This window comes from Miniopterus natalensis, chromosome 2, assembly GCF_054644295.1.
Source record: "Miniopterus natalensis isolate mMinNat1 chromosome 2, mMinNat1.hap1, whole genome shotgun sequence".
Taxonomy (NCBI): domain Eukaryota; kingdom Metazoa; phylum Chordata; class Mammalia; order Chiroptera; family Miniopteridae; genus Miniopterus; species Miniopterus natalensis.
In genome coordinates, this window is record NC_142082.1 from 128,158,336 (window position 1) to 128,182,111 (window position 23,776).

The 23,776-nt window shown below is 33.9% G+C and overlaps 1 protein-coding gene across 4 annotated transcripts in view; it reads right to left on the minus strand.

Annotated features, from left to right (window-relative positions):
* Positions 1-1,738: 1,738 nt before the first annotated feature.
* CPSF6 (cleavage and polyadenylation specific factor 6) overlaps positions 1,739-23,776 on the minus strand; it is a 33,217-nt gene continuing 11,179 nt past the window's right edge. The window contains exons 4-11 of one of the 4 annotated variants that reach the window (XM_087814548.1): positions 20,337-20,482; positions 19,252-19,425; positions 19,013-19,123; positions 18,071-18,575; positions 16,703-16,818; positions 16,073-16,226; positions 13,148-13,337; positions 1,739-6,598 (exon numbers count right to left, since the gene is read on the minus strand). In XM_087814548.1, the coding sequence (XP_087670674.1) occupies positions 13,151-13,337; positions 16,073-16,226; positions 16,703-16,818; positions 18,071-18,575; positions 19,013-19,123; positions 19,252-19,425; positions 20,337-20,482 (1,393 nt within the window). In that variant the 3' untranslated portion in view covers positions 1,739-6,598; positions 13,148-13,150. Of the gene's footprint in view, positions 6,599-13,147; positions 13,341-16,072; positions 16,227-16,702; positions 16,819-18,070; positions 18,576-19,012; positions 19,124-19,251; positions 19,426-20,336; positions 20,483-23,776 lie in introns of all 4 variants that reach the window. The other 3 variants (XM_087814547.1, XM_087814550.1, XM_087814549.1) reach the window with 3 other exon arrangements.

A 23,776-nucleotide genomic window follows, 5' to 3' on the forward strand; every position in this document is an offset into this window, starting at 1 on the left:
GGGCTAAATCATGAAGAACCTTTTAAAAACGAGCTTTACTCTGACAGAAATGGGGAACCACTGCAGGTTTTTTAACACAATGAAAACTCTTGAAAGATGTGCTGAGGAAACTACAGGAATGTAAAAGCAGAAAGACCTATTAGGAAGTACTGCAGTGATACAGGCGAAGGATGAAAGCAGTGGTAATGTATTAAGTGGTCAGGTTCTAGGTATTTTCTGAAGGTAGACGAAAAGATTTCTTGATATATTGACCATGGAGTGTAAAAGAATCAAGAATGACTTCAATGTTTTGAGTCTAAGCAACTGAAACGATGATGTTGATGTTAGCTGCTGGGGAAGGCTGGGGGCTGAGTATGTGGGTGGTGGTGAATGGTTGAGGGTGAAGAGTTGAGATGACTATTCGAGTACAGATGTCTCCAGTAGGTAGTTACAACTCCAGTTTGGGAAAAAGGTCTGAATTGGAAATACTATCAATTTAGAAACTGACAGATTATTAATACATAAAGCCATGGACAGGAAAAGAGTGCCAAGAAATGCAGGAGACTAAACTTAAAGGTTAGGGAAGAGACACCGCAGACTGAGGATGCTTGATATAATGAAAATTTTAATTAAAACCTTCACAATGACTCCTAGCTTTATCTGCCTATTTATGCTAACTGATCAATTAACTTCTGCCAAGAGGGCATGTTCTGTCCTGTGTTTGTGTAAGCAGGGCTGGGGTTAACTTTAGGTAATTACTGCCCGGTACTCTCAACAGGGGTGAGCTGTGCCCTTCATGCCCAGCCTCCCATTAATGCCCAGTCGTATGTTCAGATCAGTTAGAAAGCTAAGGACATGAACAGGCTGCCACACAGGTTTATGGCAGGCAGTCTCCCAGTGTGCATTTATGCACAATAGCATGTTTATAAATAATGGGAAATATTACAAAATTCTGTCTATAAATCCTTTATTTAAAAAGCCCCTTCCACTTAATCAGGCCTTGACTGACTCTTAGTAAGTTTTGTGTGGCGTTGGGTTTAAAAGATGGTTCCTAATAATCTTTCCTTTCAAATACTCTTTGCAAGAGTCTCAATTAATTCAAATGCAAGTGAGGATCAATGACTGGAATCTTCTTTAAAATGTAAACATGTAACAAAGAGTATTATTAGGGAAACAAAACCTGAACCACAATTTTAACTGGGATATGGAAAGGGATCCCTATAAAGGTAACTTATTTCTCATATGGTCATTTCAACTGTTTAGAAGTGTTGCTTTAAACACACTTTGAAACGCATGGGATGGAGAAATCTGGGACCTGATATAATACCTGGCACAAAAAACCTCATTGAAATCACAATTTGTTACTGTTTAAAAAGCACTCTATATCGCTTCCAAACTAGCTGGTAAAATATTTTTGGTGTGCTCTACAGACATTTTTATTTTACTAAAGTCTAGTAAGGTGAGTAATCTCTTAAAACTAGACAAATGTTTTCTGAATCTTAAATTTAAGAATAAAAGAGCCTAGAAATAGTTTAAGTTTCTAAATCTTAATTTCAGTCAGATACCATCTTCTTTAAGGACCACCAAATACCAATACAGAAGAAAATAACCACTATCTAGGAGTCTGGCTTAAATACAAAATACAGACAAACACAGTCCAATTTTTGTTATACTGCATGTGGCCAATAGATATAAATTATTCAGACCATATACAATGGTTCACAAACTATAAATCAAACAAAAAGGACAAACTGCAAAGTATTATCAAAACTGGTTTTATTTTCAATACAAGATAAATACCATGCTTGTTACTAGTGCAGTTTAAGACCAACAATGGCCATACAGCAAACTGCTGAACAATTACCTAAATGCTAAAGAAAGAAAAGACAGAAAGTAAACATTAAACACAAAATTGCAATTACAAACATTTTAATAAAATGGAATGAGCTTTCTAATAGAAGCAAATGTGGAAATCTAGTTATCATGGACACCAAAAATATGTCATTTGATCACCTTACCTTTTGCACAGAATCTTACTGTGTGAAGTCACCATAGCTAAAATTTCAAGACTTTCTTTGGCCTTCTGGTATTAGACAAATCGTTTACAAACCGTGATTCAGTAATTCATGGATACTGGAATATGATACAATTTTTTTGTTAAGGGCTTTCCATCAAAAATTGTAAAACAACTTTGTAAGGCTGTACAAGACTGTAAACTACTTTGCTAATATACCATGGGATGAAGAGGAAGAAGGAATAATAAGACCTTTTTTAAGGCTAAAGTCATCAATGTTATAGATGCATTCCTTAGAATACACTATGATTTACCGCAAAGGATCCTTTCCCATTAAATACCACCTGAGTACTTCAATTTTCAACATAAAAAAAAAATAAACATGAATTCACCACTGTATTTTAAAATAAGTTACAAAATGCTGAGAAATGTTACGCAGTAACAATGCAACGAGAGAGAGAAACAACTTCAAAATGAAATGTGTTTTTTTTTGTGTTTTTCTTTCCTGAATGCAGGGTCTAAGTATGAAATTAATGTAAAACATTTATACCCATGGCAGAGTTTTAGGATACTCTCATATGGAATGGAAAACACTCTGTAGTATTTACTATCTGCAGACACCCAATTTAAAATTTGTGTGACTTCAAATAAATTCTACCTAACATTTTAAAAGACTCCCATTACAATGTTAATATAGCAGGAAGTCTTTAAAACATTAAAACCTGTCTGTACTAACCAAATGTTTATACATCCCATACAAAAACCATAGTAGCTGCACACTCAGCAAATGCCAACCACCTGAAATTTTAAAGAAACATTGGTTAAGACAAATCTAAATTAATCTGAACAGCATACAATTGCCTGAATATTTTGAATATTCAAATTCATATTGCTTCTTTCTAATGCCAAGAAAGAAGAGTATAAGAACTTCCTCCCAGAAGCCTAGACATTTTAGCACATTTTCTATTTCGACTTAATGAAACTTTAATCATGAATCCTCTGATTTTTCTAAATCAAAAATCTCACATAACTAACACAAGGAATGCTATATGTAAGGCCACATCTTAATAAATTTATAATTTTTGGTTGAATATTTATTAAAAAATTAGTCTAAGGCTTCTAAGAGTCAAGTTGCTAAAAAAAAATACACCAGTGTTTAAACTGAAGATTAATGTAAAAAAACAACAAACACACACACACACTTTAAGAACAGAAAAATAGAATGCTTTGCTACAAAAATCCCACTTAATGTATTTTAGCACAAAAATGTCATATATGTACAATGGATAAACGTGCATTTAAGTACATACAACTGTGGGAAACATTTACAAACGGCTATGGGATGCAAATGAACTTAATGGATTAAAATTTAAAAGGCAGGTATCTGTAAAACGCCAAGAATCTCAATACTGTATTCTCGGTAAAGAATCAAACATAAACTTTCTCTTAAAATAACAAGCTGAATCTTAAAACACAAAGTTGGACCCATCTTATAAGACACAGAAAATGCAATGATCATTCAGATAATAAAAATCAAAATGTCGAGAGCACTCCAACAGAAAGTCTTATAGTAGCATCTCATTGTATAAAACAGTATGTATTTAGTTATTGGCACATTTAAATATGTAAGGGAAAGTCTTTACCCTTCCAACAATTTTCCCTTCATTATAAAATGTTATGCAACATTCATTAAAACCTCTGTGTTTAAGAACTGACCTTAAAAAACTAGTAAAAAAAAACAATGTTCTCCACAGGAGAATTAAATGAAAATAATACCCTAAACTACAATCCATAAGTTACTTGAACTCCAAATTGTAGTTAACTGCTTAAGAATATGCTAGGTAAACGGGACACTAAATGAACTAAACTATGATCACCAGCCACTGCAACTTAGTCCAAATCTTGCTTATGAAAACTGACAAAATAAACACTTCCAAATTTACACTGGAATATTCTTTCCACAATATATGTCCTCTAACTAAACTAAAGGCAGCGCGTTTCAATTCAAAGTGTTGCTTCAAGAAGCAATACCATTCAGGTGCTGTTATCACTCACACATAACTTTATTGACTGAAAGGAATGTGACTGCATAGCACCAATAAATGCTATGGCTTAAAATTAAACTCACATTTGTTTTCATATCCACTATAATTACTACTACGAAAAAAACGAAAGGTCTCCAGGACTTGCTCACTCTCTCTCTCTCTTTTTTTTTTGGTGTCTATGTAAATAAAGACTTATCTCTTTGGGTTGTTTTTAATACATTAAAAAAAGAAGTATTTTTCAAATCATATCAGCCCATAGACAACAGAAGGGATATAAATAAAACAAGGATTGCAATTTTCACCTTTATAGCTATACATTCATGTGTTATCAGGTAGAACACGACTGTAAAATTTAACTGGTCAAACCAAGAAGTTATTTCCTTCTGACACTTAAAAATATTGGACTAGCAGCAAGCAATTCTAGCACACTCACACTGTCTGTAACAAGTCACGTAATGAGATCAGCCATGTAGGGAGAAGAGAGTGACATAGAATGAGCAATTAAAGGGTTCCACTGATAAAAATTGAGAAAGTAAATGAAGGATTTAATTAGCATAAAATTTCCAGTTTCACTTCAAGTTCAAACACAGTTGGATTTTTATGATTCCATTTTAACATCATTCAGAGAAATTTTTATTCTCTGAATATTTACTTACCTTTTAAGCTTACTATTAACTAATTTCCTTTGCAATATATTTATGTCCATACTTTGCATTGGGCATTGTAATTAAAATATCAAAAACTAGAAAATGATAAAAACTAGAACACCTATACACAAAACAAGAAAATCAATTTTGATACAACCCTCAAATAATGTTAAAAGGGCAAATGCATTTCAACAAGATAAAACATTTAAAAATTTTGAAAGCAAACAGTTCTGATAAACACCAATGATCCCATGCATAAATACTCTCACGAACTGTTGTAAAATAAAACTGATAATATGAATAATTTGAAACAGCTAATTTTGTAAGAACTACTGTGACAGCACACAAGATGAAAGTGAGGAACTGCAGTGCAAATTTCTGGAAGGCTTTTACAGTTGCACATGACATAATATCTAGGATACCTAAAAATACTTCAAGCATTGTCCTAAAATTTGGCGATACTTTTTAAAACCAATGTGTATTATCAGAAGACCTCTCAAAGATAATCAGATCTTAAAAACATTAAAAGCAAATTATAACCTGCTTAAGGATGTTAGTTCAAATTTCTGTAGTGATTCAAAATAACCTTCCTATAAAATGTCTAATCAAGGTGACACTGCCTATGCTAATTTTGCAATTAAGAACATATGCTAGGCAAGTGCTTATACTGGGGGCCTATATGCAAGGCAGGTTTGGGGGAAAGATCTTTGATTAACTCTACCATGAATCAATAGTTTGCATAAAAATACACAGAATTCCTTAAACGATGGAGATAGAGTATACCTATAACCTCCCAATACACACACGGGAGAATACAACCTGACGTTAATAAACATCACACCCATCAGAAATCTATATAGTAACCGGAAAATAAAACTAAGGCTCTCTTTACTCAAATCTGCTGAATGACTGTATTTACACTGCCCATGGCTTCAAAAATTAACCATAAGCACTATCAATATAAAACCACAAATAACTGCCGCATCAAGTCGGAAGTGTCAAAATATTTCTTCAATGCCAGCAGTTTACAATTAAGCATTTCAGTACATCTGTGTTGTGATTAAGCTGCATTACTGTAGCAAATAACGTATGGGTTTTTACTAAAATGTTAAAACCACAGAATTGTTTTGACCCCTAACACATTGCCTGAATTGTTGTGAAATGTCACTTTTTACAGGTTTACATACCATTCAGCAAAATCACAAGCTAACTAGGTAAAAACAGCTAGAAAAGCAGAATATAGAAATATTAAATATCCATGTAATCACCTATCCTAATATCAAAACCAAGGGCAACAGACACTTAATTAGTATGTTTAATTCACTGACCGCAAGATTAGATTAATGCATATCCAAAAATGCTATTGCAACGCTTTTTTAAAGGACAGTATAAATGTCATAGTAACATTATCTTTAGATATTGCTAAACACAAGACTTTCCCTGAGGTGTAAACATCAAATAACTTGAACAGCTTTACACATCAGCCCCATTAAACAGTTTATTACAACACTACATCTATTGTAATCAAAGTGGTGCTGTTTACAGACATTATCATATGAACATTTTTAACAAGAACAAACTACTATAAAAACAAGCATTTACTTGACATTTTTTCAGTTGCTTGCACATTATAATGGCCAAAAAGTATATAACCAGTAATAAAGTTGCAAAAGCTATAACTTTTTAAATCACACAGGTTTTCCTCAAATAAAAACAGTTAAGCAACATAAAAAATAAAAGGAGAGCTACTGGTTACCATTTATGCAGATTTGCTTTATTCAGATCTATTCCTGTTCATTTTATCCATGAATCCTTACAGGCTCAGTTCAATCACAAGAAGCAAACTGCTGGACAAGCGTCATGTTTCCCTCATGAAGACTGTTTTGTCTTGGAAGGTGTTCCTCTTCCTTCAGCTGTAATGTGTCAAAATTTGTGATGTAGATTTTGCTATTCCCCATAATACACAGAAAAACGCTGGCTTAACTATACATACACAAGTCGTGCATCTATTTCACTGTTACGTATTCTAACACAAAGAATTAACTGAAACAGTAGCTGCCTTTGTGGTGGAGAAATGCTCCCAATTTATGTGATGATTAAAACTTCAGACATTCTGATTTCATTCTTCTTGGACCTTATTGCCTTATAAATTTAATGACTGAAACAGAAGTGAAAATACAGCAGCTACTGTTTCTGTGATGGTGGAAACATAAGTCATTTTCTAATGTATGCACACTACAAAAATAAATTTTAAAAATGCTTGAATGATTTTAATGTAAATATTTTTCATTCAAACACATAAATTCTATAGAATGCATTAACAATTAAATTCGAATTGAATATAAAATGCAATAAGTTATTTTACAAATTAGTTGTATTTGACAGCATACAGGAACTTCTGCAAATGTTATCAATCAAAAGGTCCTCCATGTTACAAAATTTGTAAATATATAGCTCAGTATGCACATTTAAATAAATATAACATCCACGTACAAATCTTCAGACGTAATACAAATTTAAAACATTTACTTTACTTTCACTCTAATCCTCCTATATTTAAATATCTAATGTAATATATAAAATAACCAAAAACAAGCTAAATAGGAATCTACAGTGATAAATTTCATTGAAAACTCACATGAAGAAAAAAACCCCCAATAAATTTGATAAACTAAAATTTTTGGAATACATAATTGTGCAAGCTTCAAGTAGAGATTCACAAAAGAGACAATCAATTAACTTGGATAAGTGATCACTAAAACATCACGTATTTAAAATATAAATCCCAAGAGAGTATTTCAATAATAAGATGATGTAGTAAGAGGTAAAAGAGCACAATATTTAGTGACATTTTGCCATAAAATTAAGAAATATTTTTGCTCTACAATTGAGTAATTAATATTCTATCAAACTATAAATTTTATCCTTTATGTCCTTTCCTCTCCACTAGGCTCTAAGAATCCTAAGAGCATCAGTACAAATATACATTCACATTGCCTAGCAGTAAAAAACCTAAATTTTTATAACTGCAGAAGGAAAAAACAATGTTATAATCCTGGACTTTCTCTTAAATAGTTTCCATTTGCCCATGTTTTTCAAAGAGATACTTAAACCATTTCTAATGTTACCTGTTATTGTACCCTTATTTTATTGTTGTTGAACCTTTTGGTGGAATTATTTCATTAAAAAAATCTAGAAAGGCAGCTTTAATGTTTTATTTTATTATTTGCAATGCACTTTTAAAAACTAGTATCACAGTATTAAAGAGATAAGGAATATGAAAAAACGGATTACTAAAAAATAAATCTATATTTTTTGTTATGCTGGGAGAGATAAGTCATAAAGAGGGAAAAATTATTTAAAGTCACAGTGAGCAAAACAAAAATACCCAACCCTTCCAAAAATCATGTGACATACACTGCAACTTTTTATCATTTATCACTCCAGTGGAGAATTTTACTGCTTTTAATGTAGAAAATCCTGTTCGTGAAATTACAACACACACCTTTATCCAGGACGAATGCACCCATCTTTTGCATGATTATACTTTATAGTTAGAACTTTACTATTAATAAACCTCTCATTTTCACCATACAGACATAAAAATCTGGGGGATATTCTGACAGTTTTTATTTCTATTTCTAAACACTTTACAGTTATCCATTTGAAAATACAAAATTTACAATCTCAAACGAAAGCAATTTTGAAGGCAATACAACCCATTTCCAATAATCCAATTCCATATTATAGTTTCAAATTTCTAAGTAGACATCTACATAAACAAAGATATCAAAAAGAAGCTTAAAAGTGACAAATACATTCAATGCTGTTGTTTTCAGAATACCATTTGGTCAAATCTTTTCATGTCAAAGCCACACAATTACTTGCTTTAGCTATCAGTTATAAAAGGAAGATCTATGTTAACAGTTATTAAACAATGAAGATGACAAATGGAACCTACAGCTCCTTAAATAAAATCTGTAAAATGAAGACTAAATATAATTTCAGAACAGAAACACCTGCATGCTGAGATTAATGTAAGATTAAATCAATAGTAACTAATCATGAGTGTTTCTGTTAGAAACTAAGCAAATTTGTTAGCATCAGTATCTCAAACTCATGGCAAACTCATCCTTCAAGTAAAAGATCCAAATGTATATTTGATATGGCTCTTTATAGATTTTTACATTAATATATCGAATTTTAATAATTCTAATATAATTTTAGAGATGTACTTTTATTTACTCAGTGAAATTAAATTCTCTTTTACCTCAAAATTTCTCCTTAACAAGAGGAATAGAGATAGGGTGGGCAAAAGAAACAGAAGTATCTAAATATAAGTTAAATCTTTTTAAAAATCAAAATTCCTTCCTGCATTGACTAGTATATATTGCACAAAATTCTGTCTACTGTAGATGTTTACAAAAAAATCCTCTTACTACCAAAACATTTTGTATTTTTGTCTTACTATCTTTAGAGTTAGTACTTACCTCATTTAAACTAAAGCCTTTTATTACACTATAAAACCTTTACATGATTGTTGTTCTAGGCATTTCACTAAATAAAAATGAACTTCACCACAGTCAAACAAAACTCAGCTTTGTCCTCAAAATTTCACGAAGTGGACATTTCAAAATAAGCTGCTTGTGTAATTCAGTATTCACTTTGAGAGTTAAAACATGCTACCACAGAAAACAAATTAGTAAATTTGGATAGCATATAAGGCAAACCTAGGCCTTGTTGGTTATTAGGCTTTTGTTAAACAATGCTAACTAAATATTCATTCAAAACATTATTCATTCAGAACAATTTAATTTACAAACTAGAACAATAATAATAAACTTCACACTAAGATGATGGTGAAAGAGCAAAGTGACTCACATTGGCATGGAATTTTTTAAAAGAGGGAACATTGTTTGTAAACAACCATATTCTTAAACCACAGTGAGCAAAAACACACTATATACATTCATTCAAGGGATCACTTCCTACCCTTCTGCACTTCAATTAAGATAGCTATGTAATCTAGTCAGACAAGTTTTGCAAATAATACTAAAAGCAAGGAAAATTAAGAGTGAAAGAAGTGAGAGCCAGAAGAAGCAGGCAGTTAGGATATAAGGGAAAACACAAAGCTGGACAATACAAAGCAGATCTCAGATTACCTAAGAGTTGCAGAATAATTTTTAAATCTAATTACCACTAGTATCATTCATCAGATAATTAAAGAGAATTTAATTTTCACATAAGCCTCAAAGTAACACTAACTCTTAAGATGAAACAACATAAAAAAACCTTTTGTTTTGGCTTTTGTTTTCCCCAAATTAATGAAAAACTATAAACTGAGTAAGAAATGCAAAGTACCCTAAATCTTGTACAGTAACATCTAAGATCATAATATTTATGGCAAAAGTAATCATTCAATAAAAAGTTAGTTATTTAATCCATATTCCATACATGATGCTTAAATTTATCAAAGAAATGCATAATGATTTGAGAATATAAAAAACCTCATTTATCAGGGAAAGGGAGAGATGAATAAAGAGTATTTAAAAAATAATAATTTGGTTTCAACTCTTCAGTACACAAAGAGAAAGTGACTTAACAGAATTTACTGAGTAGGGTTGTTCCAAACAAGTAATAAGTGGAATGCAACCTATATGAAAATAACTCAACTATGAAAGCAAAATTATTTCTGTTAAGTGTACAATCTTAAAACACTGAAATACTTTTGTTTTGCTCAGAGTGGTCTGAGAATAGAGGCAGAAATTACAGAATATAAAGCACAATGTATTTACATACCAAAAATTTACAATACTGATATCCCATTGAAATACTATCTATTTGAACCTAGATATTATATGTTTTAATAAAAACTAATACATTTTTAAAATGAGAGAATGCAATTAACATTACCAACAGTTCAAACACAAAAAAAATTAAGATGGGACAGACATTTACAGCTTGCCAACATCATTATGTTTCCAGTTAAATTAAGAACTTGCTCTTTTAGCCATTCATCATTCACTTTAATAGATTACATTGTTTTATTTGTATACAGACTTAGTGACATTCACTTTAGCTTCCAAGTTACTCTTACTCCATTTGGTCAATTTAAGATTTACCTGAAAGCTCAAAAGGACTCATATTTTAAAACTTCTAAAAAGGTCAACAGACCTTATTATTCAGGTGATTAAATGTGCAGATAGCTGTTTATTTTTAAAAGTTTTTCACTTGATTATATTTAATCCCATTCCCCATCCCTTTATTCATCCTCAATAAATAAGTTTGCTATAGCAAAGATATAATATTCCAGAATAACATAAATGTTTGCACTGGAAATGCTTATGTAAAATTTTTGCTTGGATGAAGGCACATAACAATATTACAACTCAATTCTGATTAATGTACAAACAAAACATGAAAATTTTGGTATGGTACACATCAGTGATTAAGAAAAATGTCAACAATAGTTTGCAAGTTAGGAATTCATAGTTAATGTCTGAATCTAAAGAAACTCAAGCCATGATATAGTTAGGTGTACCCATTACTGAAATGTAATGTTAGTTAATTCAAAGTACTTAAAATCAACAATGAACTTTAAGGAGTTACTTGGCTGACTATGTTAATTTAAATAGAACCAGTAAGAAACCTCATTAATTAATTTTGGGTACAAACTGGCTCAGAAGCCCCTGATGGAGACATCCAATCTTAAGAGATGACTGAAAATATACGCAAGTTTTATTACCATGCCTTCAATAAATAGAATCTTGTTGATAACAGAGTCTAAATAAAAATATGACTTGTAGGTCCTGTACCCCATTATATAAATGAAATGGCTGATAAGCATTCAAGTAATAAGTTGGCCACAATTCATCTAAAGCAACTGATGGACACTGATAAGTTTTGCATAAGATGAAATCACATCTATTCAACCCAGGGGGACAAAAACCTGTCTCTTTAAAATTTAATGTTTAAGTTTACATGATATAACATTCAATTCTTTACTCATATCCAGAAAAACAGTATTGATTTCAATAAGATTAATTTTAAAAGTGAAAAATATTTTGCATCATATTAAAGAAATGTTTTGAGAAGTATTTAAGTTCTATAATACAATACATAGAGGACTATTTTAAAATTAAAACTTTGATAAATATTCAAAATGCATATTTGAAATGCAAGGAAGAGTATTAAAACTGGCCTTTTCACTTCAATGTGCCCTTAAAACTGCAAATAATGTAATAGCGTATTGGGTACCATAAAAATAAGGCCTACATGCTTATTTGCTAAATTACCCCAAAAATTATCAATTGTTAAAATGTGTCTATTATAGTTAAAGAAACTGCTATTCTATCATAAATTATACACTTGGTAAAATCTTCGATTTTGTCCATAACAATTTAAATACTAACAATTACCGTCACTTAATTTTCAATGTTTCCCATAACTATGGGAAATAACTGTGTAAAGAGTAGTTACCTCAAGGGGTTTGTTTTAGTCTAATCTGAATATGCCACCAACATATAACGGAAAAATATTTGTTTACAGAATAGCCTTTGTGTCACATGCACCAGCCTTTATAGTGCCCTCCTCCCTCCCACTTTTCACATGAATAAATGCTGTTCACAGTTATAAAAATAAAATTACACGTGAAAATGAAGTAGAAACAGACAACTCTTCCCACTTTATGAAAAATGTACACAAGAAAGTTTTAAAATACAGAAAAAAAGACAATGATTATGGTTATGAATGAAACATCAAAGAAAATTATTTCAAGGTTATTCTAACCTGGGATGTATAATTTGATACAATTAAAAATTCTTAGATATGGACTACCCTGAACCCATTTTATGGAGTAAGTTTCATTTCTTCTTTGCGAATTAAAGGATGCTGTCGTTTTTTTTCTCTTTTAAAAACAAAAACCAGATGCTAGTAAAAGTGTCTTTACTACAAGTTGTTTTTTTAAAAGTAGAAAAGCTCTTTCAATGTTGAGAAACCATCCTGTACTTTTAAAAGTTTTAGGGACAGAGTTAGTTCCAGGAGAGAAACTTTAAATTTATTTTTTAAAGTCCAAGCACATTTTATATGTATGTATATATATGGAATAACTCCTTGTATTATATATTTTAAATCACATGTAAATTATGTGAATAAGAGAATTCCAATTTATAGATTTTAGAAGTAGACAATGAGTCCTCTTGATTATTTTCTTGCTTTCTTAAGACCCTTAACAATCTGAAAGCTAAAAGTTGTAACAGCAACACAATACTTAGAGGTCAAATTTTTTTTTACCTGTCATTACTTACCCGTCATTTGTCTCAGATGGTTCCAGAAGATTAAATTCAGAACAAGTAGTTGGACCATTTAAAATGTAGGTATATACTGTATAAACAATAGCCTTGGAGTTATAATTACCATTAATAATGCATACACTAAATACAACAAGAACAAGGAATACCCACCTTCTAACGATGACGATACTCGCGCTCTCGGTCACGCTCTCGGTCTCGGTCCCGATCTCGGTCCCGGTGTCTCTCTCGTTCTCTGCTTCTCTCTCTATAATAATCATCATGACGATCTCTACTTCGGGATTTATGGCGCCGACTCTTTTCTCGCGATCTACTATGGTCCCTCTCTCTTGATCGTTCACGTCTTCTAAAAGAAATTGCTGGATTAATGCTCTCCATAATTGGATAGTTTAAAAAGATTTTCAATATTTTTGTGTGTAAAAATATCTAAGGCAAAAAATTTTTTATAAGCCTATTTCAAACTCATGATACCCTGAACTATCAATGATTTACCAATTCACCTACAAGCATGAACTAGAAATTCCATTTTAAAATATTCACCCAAATATTGATAACCTGTCACACCAGGGCAATACGTAATATCATGTTTTATCTATTTTAACTGGTAGTCTAAAACAGACATGTATTGTTCACCAAATAATAAAGAGAAAGGTAAGAGAGAAAATTTCAAAGGACTTCTGTTTCAAGGTAAAGAATATATAAAAGGTAGTTCTGTAGATATAAAATTCATGAAATCACTCAGTATACAATGAGACTTAAATAGAAATTACCACCTATTAACACAGGTTACCTAAACCTATATGTAAGTATCAATTTTACATTTATACCTAACCAAAATGTTACTCCTCCAAGAAATTTTCTAATAATATATACATGTTTGGTGGCAGGGCTGGGAAGAGTGGTGGGAAGCAAAGAAGAAAATCTAGTAATTATGACTACTAGTAAAGACTGGGATACTATTTACATTGTTACTTAATAAAGAGAAATGTCTCATAAATCGCTTTTAAAAAAACACACCCACAGGTAATTTAACAAAGTATGTTGCCTAAAATACTTTTAGAAATTCTATTCTAAATTTGAAATTCATTACTAGGTGCTTATTTTGGACTTAAAAAGTTTAAAAGAAGGCTTTATCAGCTATGCCTAATTTGTTGAGATACAAAAGTCCTTACACTGGGTCACAATGTAATAATTATAAAGTTGGGGACCATGACAATGAAAACCTCCTTTTCCTCAATTTTTGAAGATTTTACCACCAGATAAAGTACACAAAAAGACAGATCTAAGAGTATCATGTGAAGATTAAAGATCTACCGTTCAAAAACATTTAAAATTTCAAGGTCAGCAGTAATGCTAAAAAATGGAATTTACCTAGTTAAAAAAACTAAGAATAGATAATTCATTCATTAACTCCTTTGTTCAAGAAATATTCATTTAGCATCCATTCTGTATATTCATTAGAAATATTGTAATGACAGCCACTATGGAAAACAAGTACAATGGTTCCTCAAAAAATTAAGACTAGAGCTACCATACAACCAAGGAATACCTCTTCTGGGTATCTACCAAAAAAATTAGGAAACATTTATTCGTAAAGATATATGTACCCCTATGTTCATCGAAGCATCATACATGGTAGCCAAGACACAGAAACAACCAAAGTGGTCTTTGGTAAATGATTGGATAAAGAAAATGTAGTTCATATACACAAGGGAATACTACTCAGCCATAATAAGAAAGGATGAAATACTGCCATTGCAACAACATGGACGGATCGTGGGAGTATCATACTAAGTGAATTAAGTCAGACAGAAAAGGACAAGAACCGTATTATTTCCCTCATATGTGGGATATAAAACAGAAAGCAACAAACGAATAAACAGAATACTCAGGCAGCCCGCCCAGCATGGCTCAGTAGTTGAACATTGACCTATGATCCAGGAGGTCACCGTTCAATTACAGGTCAGGGCACATGCCACAATTTCCGGCTCGATCCCCAGTAGGGGGCATGCAGGAGGCAGCCCATCAACGACTCTCATCACTGATGTTTCTCCCTCTCTCCCTCTTTCTGTGAAATCAATAAAAATTTATTGAAAAAACAAAACTCAGACAGACAACAGTATGGTGGCTACCAGAGGGTAAGGGAGGTAAGAGGATTTCAAAGAAGGTAAAGGGGGTCAAATATATGGTGATTAAAGGAGACTACACTTTTGGTGGTGAACACACAGTATGTGGATGATGTACACTTGACTCTATGTCACTCCAATAAAGTTATTTAAAAAAGAGAAATATTATAGTTAATAGTATGGGTAAGGCCCCTTCCACCTTTCAACATGTATAGTGAAAAGAAGTGTGAGTTAATAATAAATGGAATAGATTATAGTAGGCACTACGAAAGAAATAACAAAACATGACAAAATGTCCTGGGAGAAGACCCTTGCTAGAAGTTAAGATTGTGTTGAGGCATGAAAAATATAAGAAGCCATGCCCTGGCTGGTGTGGCTCACTTGAATGAGCATCATCCCATGGTCTAGGCATATGCCTGGGTTGCAGGCACGGTCCCCAGGTGGGGGCGTGCAGGAGGCAGCCAATGGATTTCTCTCTCGCCCCCTCCCTTCCTCTCTCTCTAAAATCAATAAAAACATTTATTTTTTAAAAAAAGCCAGGTGACAAGCTGAAGAAAAGGGCTCCTAACAGAAAGACTATCAAATACAAAAACAGTGAGATGATCAAGTGCTTGAGAAAGAGAAGGGAGACCAGTATGGCTAGAGAATAGTAAGTAAGAGGAGAGGTACACGATGAGGCTGAACAGATAGACAGGGACTGTATCACACAGTACCTCAGTGTTTACAGTCTTATTCTAAGAGTAACTGGAAGCCTTTGAAGGGTTTTAAGCAAACGAACACTGGACAGTTGATTTAGAGTTAAAAAGCAAACAAAAAACAACAAAAACAACCTCTTAATTGCTGAGTAAACAGTAATAAGTACAATCAAAGTCCTATTTTAAAGTCCCAAACATTATTTTTTCTATTTGTAAAAGTAGCAGTTTTAAATAGAAATGAGACAGGAAAGTTTTACCTTGATCCAGAACCATAAGACTTGGATTCAATTCCATGAAGGCAATCTTGCAAAGAGCTGATAAGAACTTTGCAACGATCATCAGCAGATACTTTGGATTGTTTAATTAAAGAAATTGCAGTTACCAATGTCTCAATAGCACTCCCATAATCACCTGTTAGGAGAAGAGGGATTGAAGTCAAGTGAGTTTTATTTTCAAAATACCACCAAACCACCTGCAGTAAGAGTATAAAGCATTCTATACAAGAAGTGAACTTTAAAATGACCACAGAAGGTATCTTAATTTTTTTTAGTGTTTTGTCATTTGGAAAAGGCTTTTAAAAATGTGCACAAAATTAGCACAATCTGGTATTATTACAGCTGTGTGAAGCAAGTTTATCATTTTGTAAATATGATAATAAATGAGTGACTCTAAGGCTCCTGACTCATTAAATGTCAGGGCTAAGATTTAAACCTACATCTAGAATTTTTAAATTAGGAGTTTTTCCATTACACTGTGACACATAGGTTTCTTCAATACCTTTTAAATAAAGTATAGGTAATGATTTCGGAATATAAAAATTACTATAGGTAAATGGTTATCTTAATAACATAAATAAGAAATATTAATACAGGAAGAAATATACAAACCAGCACTAGCATCAGACACAGCTCTTGAAATAGCACTGCTTGAGATTGCCCTATTTCTATTCATGATTTCTTCAAACTCAGCTTCACTCAATGGCGTTCTTGCTGTATCCATTTCCCTATAAAATCAGAATAAACCTTACCTCATATTCAACAGATTTTCTAAGTTAGTCTTAACAATATATAAAGCAATTCATATTGAATGCTTTTGAGAAATACCTTAGATCTAAGTATTTACTTTTCCAGATTGAAGCATGCTATTTTTCTCCTACAAAGAAAGCAAATCTAACCAAAATTCTCTTATACCACTATCTTATAGCTGAAATGAAGTAGCAGCTTAGAAATCTTGTTTTTCTGGAGGGCAGGAATGACATATTTACACAGCTACAATATATTATTTTTCAGTCACACAGAAACAGATATAAATTTTTTGATGAATACACACACACACACAAAATGTTGACTGCAAAATATAGCCTACACTATCAAGGACAGGAATCTGGTTTCATTCCGTTTGGATACTCTAAGCAGAGAGCCCAACTCACAACTGAAGGATAATAAGATATAAGATCTCAGGCTATCCAGTTTGCCACCAAATCCCTAGAAAAGTATCTGGAAAATAAAAGGTACTCCATAAGTGTAAATATTTGTTGGGGGGAAAATGAGTAAAATGCCAAGATTTTCTAAAGCTACTTGACAACTTTAAAAACTGTACATGTAGCCTGGCCAACATGGCTCAGTGGTTGAGTATCGACCTATGATCCAGGAGATCAAGGTTCGATTCTGTGTTTCTGTTTTTATCTTGCTCTCCCTCTCCCTTCCTCTCTCTGAAATCAATAAAAATGTATTAAAAAAAAAAAAAAAGTTGTACATGTAACCCTGTCCGGTGTGGGCTCAGCTGTCTGAATGTTGTCCCATGCACTAAGAGGTCACAGACTCAATTCCTGGTCAGGACACACACCCAGGTTGCAGGCTCAAACCCCAGTATGGGGTATACAGGAGGCAGCCAACTGATACGATTGATGTTTCTCTCTTATCAATGTTTCCCCATAGCTCTCTCCCTCTCCCTCTCTCTCCAAAACACTCAAGAAAAAACATACTTTTAAAAAACATATGGAGGAAATGAATCCCCAGTGAGTTAGTGACTTGCCCTAAATCACATGGCTATGTAAGTGGCAGAGGTGGAGTATTCTCAACCCTGTTCTGTATCTTTTTACCATACCATACTGCCTCTTCTAATAAGAGAATATAGCACAGAAAATTAAGTATCTGGAGAAAAGGCCGTAATTTTTTAAAAACCTCAGTGATGGAGTATACAGTATCTTTTACCAAACTTACAAAGTTTACATTCAAAGATACATACTAACTTACCTTCCAGGAGGCCCATAGTCACCCCTATCATATGGCGGAGGTCGGCCATATGGATCTGTTGGTGGTGGACCCCGACTATCTGATGTAGGCATGCCGCTGTTAGTTGGTGGAGGAAAGAAAGCCGGGTTCACATGTGGAGCTGGCGGTGGAGCACCTGGAGGTGGTCCAGGAAGATGCGGAGGAGGAGCAAGTGTAAGGGGTGGCCCAAGAGGACCAGGTGGGCGAGGTGGAAAGGGGCCTGGAGGTGGAGGTGGTCCCTGTTGTGGAGGTGGTGGACCAGGAGGGGGGCCGTAGCCAGGAACTGGAGGTGGAGGACCAGGAGGCAGCGGACCCAAAGGAGGCTGCCCAAATGGTTGTCCAGGAAAAAGAACTGGCGGTGGAGGGCGATCTCCTCGATTAGGAGGCCCAGCTAAAGGAGGAGGCAGAACCTGACCAGGAGGTGGAGGACCTGGTGGACCAGGTGGGCCTGGAGGACCTAAGGGTGGACGTGGTGGAGTCTGTCCAGCTACAGAATAAAGGGGAGAGAGAGAAAAAACAACAACACTTCAATAATGTATTTTAACCTTTCTGCCAACATTATACTTTTAAAGCATAACTCAGAGCAAGATTCTTTCTCTTTAAATAAAACCCACATAGTAAATGCTACACTAACTACAAAGGTAAAGTATATCCTTACAAATTTAACTTCCTCAATTTATGCTTAAGAAAAATTATTGAAATAAAAACTTTACTAAAGACAACAATGCTTAGCGATAGTTTCCATCTTTCAGCATACACACATTTCTTACAGTGAAATCACCCACCTTATATTCTACTCTGATGCCAAGCTAGAAAGTGAAACAAGGAAAAATTGTCTTGAAAGAATTTTTTAAGAGGTAAGAAAATAAGACGGATGTAAATATTCTATATATAAGTCAAGCAAGTTTGGAGAAAAATAAAGACCTTTTAGGCCAAAAATGGGTATTTCCTCTATGCTGTGCCCCATATGCCATGGAATCCTAGTTTCCAGGAACAAAGGCCGAGTTCCTTTAACAAGATGCTTGATCAAATTTCCTGGATTCCAAAAATAGCATAACAAGGAGAGTAAGTCACATCAATAATGCATTACTTGAAAAGAGAGAAAAGGAAAAGAGGTATTAGATAGACACATTTTATCCATGGTAATTTAAGAAAAATTTTACCTGGAAACGGTGGGGGTGGCCCTCCTGGTCCTGCTGGCCCAGGAAATCTGTCCCCACCAGGAACAGCCCCTGGAAAACGGCCCCGTCCTCTACCACCTTGTGGAAATGCTGCACGTGAACTGCCTCCTGGAGGACCAGCTTTACCTTCCCCAGACATTTGTCCTGATTGTGTAGCTGCAAATATCCAAATACTCATAAATAGCATTTATTAAAATAGTTCTCCGAAACGTAACCATTGTTATTAGAAACAACCATATTTCAAAGTTCATTTATACTATATACTAACTTGCAGATATGCCTTGGGACCATCCAAACTACTTGAGAAGTATTCATTAGGAAAACATTCACATCTATCTAAGTTCTTTTGAAGTCTCAAAATAGCCAGGCATAAATGTATTTCCAATGAATAGATTATAAGTTACTTTCAAAATACAGTATTCTCTGCAGCAGCCAAGACCAAAATTCTCCAACAGAAATATTAATTTCATTAAGCACAAACCCTTTAAATTTTGTAACAGTCTTTAGTTACTTAAGCCTTAAGTGCTAAAACATTAAAAAAACACCAACCACTTGAATTTCTGTTAATTACATGATCATCCACTTTATCTCTTTAAGCGATAGCATTCATAGTGGGCAATGGCAAATCTTTTCTACAGTCACTTTACCAAGTGGTGAAAGGTCTTGGTGCCAAGCAGAAATCAACGAATATTTTCTGGTTATCAGTGGTTTCTCCACCACCATAACACACATCCACATAAGTTTCCTTCAATCTAAGGATTAGAATGTAGTTTCTTCCTTTCTCTAGGATGGGAATGACAGGACAAGAATGGCAGGGCTACAGAACTTGCACACTGTTGAATAATATTGGGTTTGTGACACCTAGAGAAAAATGGGAGTAGGTTTCCAGCACATAGGACCACAGTCATAACCAGTAATTAAATCAAATGTAAAGCATGGACTTTCTAAAATGGATTCTCCAACAAACTAAATATTAAAATGACTTTTCTAGTATAATATCTAATAAATGCTAGCAACATTGATTAAAATACACATCTTTTAATAAAAGCCTCAGAGGAATTGCTTACTTTTCCTGGACTGCATTTCAAATTGACTCAGGAACTGTTTATTGCATGGAGTTACAACAGGATTCTGACCATGAAGTTCTCTTTTAGGCAACAGATCCATTAACTTTTTTGAGGATGCTTCAGATCCAACACCAACAAGAGCAAACCTAAAAGTTGTTTAAAGGGGTGAGGATAGAAAGTGAGGAGAGGTTAATGTTACTATTATTAAAAAGGAAATAAAAGGAAATAGCCTGAATTCAATTTTATCTAAGAAAACATTTCTTAAATTAAAACTATGTAAGTTGATACTTTCATCTTTAACTTTTTAAAAAAATATATCTTTATTGATTTCAGAGAGAGGAAAGGAGAGGGAGAGACAGAAACAGCAATGATGAGAGAGTCATTGATCGGCTGCCTCCCGCACGCCCCCAACTGGGGATCAAGCCCGCAACCTGGGCACATGCCCCAAACAGGAATCGAACCCCGATTGCCTGGATCCCAGGTCGGCACTCAACTGCTGAGCCACACCCAGCCGGGCTCACCTTTAACTTTTTAAATCACATACCATACAACTCACTCATTTAGTGTGCAGTTCAGTGGTTTTTAGTACATTCACAATTTCACAGCCATCACAATTTTAGAACATTTCACCACACCAAAATAAAACCTTATACCCATTAGCTGTCACTTCATTTTCTCTCATCCCCCAACCCTAAGCAACCACTAATCCCCTTTCTGAATCTATGGATTTGTCTATTTTGGACATTTCATATAAATGGAATCATACAATATGTAGTCCTTTGTGACTGGTTTCTTTCACTTAGCATCATGTTTTCAAGGTTTATGCATGTTGTAGCATGTATCTGTACTTAATTTCTTTTTATGGCTGAATAATATTCTATCATATGGATAACACATTTAAAAAATCCATTCATTGATGGACAATTGAGTTGTTTCCACTTTTGGTTATTATGAATAATGCTACGATGAAAAGATGCTCAACATCATCAACCATCAGGGAAATGTAAATCGAAACCACAGTGAGATGCCATTTCACACCCACTACGGAAGCTTTAATAAAAAGACAACAGGTATTGGTGAGGATGAGGAGAAACTGAAACCCTCATACACTGCTGATGGGAATGTAATGTGGCAGAGCCCCTTTGACAATCTAACAATTCCTCAAAAAGTTAAATATAGAGCCAACACATAATCCAGTAATTCCACACCTAGGTGTATATATATATACACCCAACAGAATTGAAAATATTATGTTCATACAAAGCTGGTATATGACTATTCATAGGGGCATTATTCATAATTAGCAAAAGCAGAAAGAACCCCGATGTCCATCAAATGATGGGTAAAATAAAAAAGGGGGTACATCCATATAATGAAATATGTGGCCATAAAAAGAATTAAGTACTGATACATGCTACAACATGGATGAACCTTGAAAACATTATGCTAAATAAGTGACATGGGGCCATTTATTATTGTATGATTCCATTTATATGGAATGTTCGAATAAGGCAGTCCGTACAGACAGATTGCTAATGGGTATGAGATTTCTTCTAGGGGTGATGAAATGTTCTGGAATGAGATACAAATAGTTGAACTACTTTGTAAATATACGAAAAAAAACACTGAACGCTTTTAAAGGGTGAATTTTATGGTATCTGAATTATATCACAATTAAGAAAAATACATTTAAAATGAAAAAATGATTAATAATTTTGCACAGCTATAGTATATTCTAGGTGATCAGAAGGACTTTTAGGAGCTTAGAACTCCTTTCTCCCTAATGTTCAAAATGGTTGTTAGCTAGAGCCCTCATTCTGGTCAACAAAAAAATTCTGCAGTTTTGAGGCAAGATTAAATTTAGGAACAGTTTAATGAACTCATTAATTTAACAAATATTTATTGAGCAACACACCACCTTCTACATGCCAGGCAACATCCTAAGGCTAGGGATACAATAGTGAACAAAACAAAATCCCTGCTTTCATGGAGTTTATAATGTAGTGGGAGACAGGGCAATACACAAACAAAAATACACTAGTAACAGAAAAAATAAATTTTGTACAAGATGGTCAGGGATGGAACTTTTTTTTTTTTTAAACCAAGACTCAAACTCCATTTTCTTTCTTTCTTTATTTATTTTAAATATATCTTTATTGATTTCAGAGAGAGGAAGGGAGAGGGAGAGACAGAGATAGAAACATCAATGATGAGAGAGTCATTGATCGAGCCCGCAACCCGGGCATGTGCCTTGACCGGGAATCGAACCCCGATCGCCTGGATCCTAGGTCGATGCTCAACCACTGAGCCACGCCCGGCCGGGCAGGGATGGAACTCTTAAACAGAGTCCTGAATGAAGTGAGATCCATGTGAATATCTGGGGGGAAAAATAAACCAAAAGAGGAAACATCTAGAATAAAGGTCCTAAGAAAGAATATGTTTCATGCCCAGCCAGGCTTGGCTCAGCGGTTGGGCGTCGGCCTAGGATCCAGGAAATCGCGGTTCGATTCCCGGTCAGGACACATGCCTGGTTGCTGGCTCTTGCTGGCTCGTTCCCTAGTTGGGGGCATGCAGGAAGCAGCCGATCAATGACTCTCTCATCATGGATGTTTCTGTCTGTCTGTCTCTCTCTGTCTCTCTCTCCCCCTTCCTCTCTCTGAAATCAATGAAGATATATTAAAAAAAAAAAAAAGAATATGTTTCAGAAACAACAAAGATACTAATGTGGCTGAAACAGGGTAAGGAAGCAAAGAGTGGTAGGAGATAATGTCAGAGAGGTGGTGGAGAAACATCACATAGTGTGTGTACGCCATAGTGAAGATTCTGGCTTTTACTCTGAGTGAGAGAGAAACCATTAGAAAATTCCGAGCAGATGAATATTGATGTCACTTTTTTTCAACTTCTACTATGTGTAGTATAGACTTTAGGAGAATAAGATGAAAGCAGGAACACCAAGTAGGAGGCTACTGCATACGTTCAGAAGACAGTTTTATATAAAATGATTCCTGCTATAACACAGTTATAAAAGGCAAAGACTGGAAACAACCCAAATAACCAAAACTAAGAATGGTAAAATACCTACAGTAACATATAAAGTATAATGGAAAGAATTAAGACATTAGAGAGAACGTGTATTTACTGATAAATACTTGTTTTACTCCTTGTATCAAATCAAACACATTATAAAACATATGAATTGTAATCCTGGGTTTTTTTTGCAATAAAAATATGAAGTACTTGTCCAACATCACAAAATAAATGGAGGAGCTCAGATTCAAAGTCTTACTTAGCAACCACTGAAAAAACTTGAAAGTATATTCACTAAAATGTTAAAAGTGATCCTCTATGGATAGTTAGATTGTGGCTTTTTATTTTTTACTTCTGAATATCCTTTATAATGTTCCTATAATGACCTTATCGCATTTGTATAGTTTAACAGT